This window comes from Sinocyclocheilus anshuiensis, unplaced genomic scaffold (assembly GCF_001515605.1).
Source record: "Sinocyclocheilus anshuiensis isolate Anshui unplaced genomic scaffold, SAMN03320099.WGS_v1.1 scaffold1460, whole genome shotgun sequence".
Taxonomy (NCBI): Eukaryota; Metazoa; Chordata; class Actinopteri; order Cypriniformes; family Cyprinidae; genus Sinocyclocheilus; species Sinocyclocheilus anshuiensis.
The window spans coordinates 122,474-126,487 of NW_015542407.1; the positions used below are offsets into that span (position 1 = coordinate 122,474).

A 4,014-nucleotide genomic window follows, 5' to 3' on the forward strand; every position below is an offset into this window, starting at 1 on the left:
CTGGAGCTGAACACGCTCAAAACAGTGGAGATGATAGTGGACTTCAGGAGAAACCCCCCTGCACTCTCCCCACTCACCATCATAGACAGCACTGTGGCTGCAGTGGAGACATTCAAGTTCCTGGGCACCACTATCTCTCAGGACCTGAAGTGGGACACTCACATCGACTCCATTGTAAAAAAGGTCCAACAAAAGTTGTACTTCCTTCGCCAGCTGAGGAAGTTTAACCTGCCACAGGAGCTGCTGAAACAGTTCTACTCAGCCGTCATTGAGTCTGTCCTGTGCACTTCAATAACTGTCTGGTTTGGTTCAGCTACAAGATCAGACATCAGAAGACTACAGAGAACAGAGAACTGCTGAAAGGATTATTGGTGCTCCCCTGCCCACCCTTCAAGAACTGTATACATCCAGAGTGAGGAAAAGGGCTCAGAAAATCACTCTGGATCCCTCACATCCAAGTTATCCCCTTTTTGAACTTTTGTCATCTGGCCGGCGCTACAGAGCCCCAAATACCAGGACAGCCAGGCACAAGAACAGTTTCTTCCCCCAGGCAATCTACCTTATGAAGTTCCCCACATTATGCAATAAAAATATGCAATAACCTTATATTTATTTGTTACCACCTCCATCCTAGTACATCCCTGCATCTCATTCTATTATATTCCATTCTATCATCTATAGCACAACTGTACATACAATTTATTTATATTTACATGTGTATTTTTTATTCTCATCTTATTTTTATTTTCTCTGTGTTGTTGTTGTCTCTGTGTACTGGAAGCTTATGTCACTAAAACAAATTCCTTGTATGCGCAAGCATACTTGGCAATAAAGCTCTTTCTGATTCTTTCTGATTCTGATTCTAAATATTGATCACAGACACAGAGATTTACTTTAAATTTCACCAAACTGATTACTCGCTAAACACTCTATTTTCTTATCTCTTACTTTTAATTGCTGCTAGACAATAACCAATAATTTGTATTCTTTAATATTTTTCCTAATGACAATTTTATGATTGATTTATATACTACCAACACTTTTTTTTGCCATTTTTATCACAGAATAAAGCAGAAAATATATTTTATAGTTTGTAAAGGCTACCGTAATAAATATGCCAATTAGCACTGCATTGTTCATATACTTTATTTATTTATTACCTGGAGATGACTTGGAAAAACACATATAAACCATATATTGTCTCAATCATGTGTTTATTGTCAACATGAGCAGATCTATAATCAACCGGCAGAAACATAAATCGGCGCCTATGGATACAAATATATCAATTCAATTCAAGTTTATTTGTATAGCGCTTTTCACGATACAAATCATTGCAAAGCAACTTTACAGCAAATAATATAAAACTATATAAGTTATTTTCTATGAGTTTGCGGATATGCTCGGCCCTGGCAGCTTTTAGAGCCTGTCTATAGCTGGACATACTGTTTTTCCACGCAATTCTAAAAACTTCCAAGTTAGTTTTTCTCCATTTGCGCTCAAGACTACGAGTTTCTTTCTTGAGAGAATGGGTATTGTAGCTTGGTGGAATAGACTCATTTAGACCAATATAATTTTCATTATTCCAATCATTTTCGCTTAAGTACTTTATAAAATCACACAATGAAAAGTAAACTTCAGAGAAACACATAACAAACATTTAGTCAAACTCAATTGCATTAATAATCTGTTTAAATAGGAGCGATTTTTAATTTAAGAATGACAGAACATATTGACAAATTTTAGCAAACCAATCTTTTATGGTATAAATATAAACTATAAACCTCATATATTGTTATACTCGTATATTGACAAACATTTGTCTTTTGCTCAAGTACTTTCTAAAATCACACTGAACCAAACTAACCTTGCACCCTTGGTGAGCAGAAGAGACTTCTTTTGAAAACGTTTTAAAAAATCATAATTATTCCAAACTTCTGAGCAGTAGTGTACACTAATGAGGGGAGAAATTAACCTTTTCGAAACCTTGAATCAGTTGAACCAAGTGCTTCGCAAAATAATCGAAGCAAAACATGCATAAAAAACAAACAAACTGGAAAACAAATGTGTCATTAAATGTGCACAAATGTATAAAACTGATCTGAGATCAGGTAAAAACCATGGATTAAGCATCATCATCATCATCATTATGTGTCTCCTCAGAGATACTCTCAGTCCAGCGACAGCTTTCTGAAGAGTGATCACCCTGCGGTGGCCCGTGTGAAGCCGCGTGTCCCGTCTCCATTCCCAGGAACCTTCCCTCCTCAGTCTCCCGCCTCAGATCCGAGCCCAAACCCGACCCCGCGCCCGCAGGCCGACGGAGAGACCGCTGACGCTCCGCACAACGAGTACATCATCCCCATCCCCGATCCCAAACCGGAGGAGGAGACCCAGGACGGGCCAGTGCTGACGGAAATCCCCTCGAGGTAACGCTGACTTCCTGTGTGCTCAAAAATAAATCAGACGACCGCAGAGGATGAAGCAAAGATGAGACATCACCTCTTCCTCTTCCTTACACAGAGGGATCACTTCTCTTTTTATTCAAAAACCGCTTGATTAATCTGTTCATCTGTGCAAATGGGAGTAATTTTAACATGAGAATGAGAGCATGTACTTAAACTGTGATTGATTGATTGATTGATTGATTGATTTTACGTTTATTTATTTGGTCAATCAACATATGCATTCATGGTATAAATTTGTTTGTTATGTGTGTTCAGCGTTTTTTATAATTAATATTTATACATTTTGATCATTTAATATGATAAAATATAAAAGATAAATATAAAAATATATAATATTAATGTGATGAATTATCAGTATCAGTGTGTGTGTGTGTATATATATATATACATATATGTATGCATATACAGTATATAAATATATCAGATATATGTATGTATAATTTATATAATAGTAATATAATAAAACAAAGGCCATATAATACATATATATATAGCCTTTGTTTTATTATATAAAACATAAAATATATATTTTTACATGTATTCATTTGATCAAGTGGCATAGGCATATATATTTTATTTTTTTTAATTAATTTATTAAGATGTATGTTCCATATTTTTATTATAAATATTATAAATATTTATGTAATATGATACAATGGAAATTATATAATATAAATAATATATAATATTAATGTGATGAGTTATGAGAATATTTATGTATTTAAGTAAATATTGTATTTGTAACAAATAATTTATCACATTAACTATGAATATGTTCCTCAGTTTTCAATACTATTTATACTGTTTTATCATCATCTTATATGTTTTATATTACATTTAGTTCATTAGAAGATTAATTAATAACTTTTAAGATCTTTTAAGATCTTCTAGATGGATGTAAAAATGACTTACAGTAATGAAGCAGAAATCCTCTTTTAAAGAATGTGCTCTTTGTTAACGGCTCCTCCTGGAGATTCAGACTTTATAACAGTGTGTGTGTGTGTGTGTGTGTGTGTGTGTGTGTGTTATTGTGATGTTAAAGGTGCTCTTTATTTCTCTTCTAAAGCTTGTTAAGTTCTGATGAGGAGACGGTCTCCATGGAAACCCCGAGCACCGAACCCGAGCGCGAGGAGCTGCTGCCAGATCATTCTGCAAGTCCAGAAGTGGAGGAGAGCTTCCTGTGACACACTCCTGCTTCCTGTCATCATGAAGTAATTTTAATGTACATTTTGAGCAGATTTTTATCAAATGCATCAGAATGATATGCTAGATTTCCTCATGTGCCCTTAAAGACCGTCTGTGAAGGCTGAGGCTTGAACCAGACCAGTTCTTCATTGTTTTTGTATTCTTTCTTACTAAGGTGGTACAATGCAGTATTATAAACTGCAGAAGGCAAAGCTACAATCAGCTGATATGTACATTAGTTGAGTTATGGTTTCAAATCAAACTTCAAACTGTCAATCAGCACACAAATATGATGTGCTATATTGTACTTTTTTGTGTTAAAATCAATCTCAGCATTTTTTTAAATTAAGTGCATATTTCATTT

The 4,014-nt window shown here is 34.9% G+C and overlaps 1 protein-coding gene across 4 annotated transcripts in view; it reads left to right on the top strand.

The window, feature by feature from the left end:
- Nucleotides 1–4,014, top strand: part of pdgfrb (platelet-derived growth factor receptor, beta polypeptide) — a 61,644-nt gene extending 57,630 nt beyond the window's left edge. For all 4 annotated transcript variants that reach the window (XM_016492298.1, XM_016492296.1, XM_016492299.1 and 1 more), the window contains 2 exons: nt 2,164–2,426; nt 3,532–4,014. In XM_016492298.1, coding sequence (XP_016347784.1) covers nt 2,164–2,426; nt 3,532–3,649 — 381 coding nt within the window. In that variant the 3' untranslated portion in view covers nt 3,650–4,014. The remainder of the gene's footprint in view (nt 1–2,163; nt 2,427–3,531) is intronic.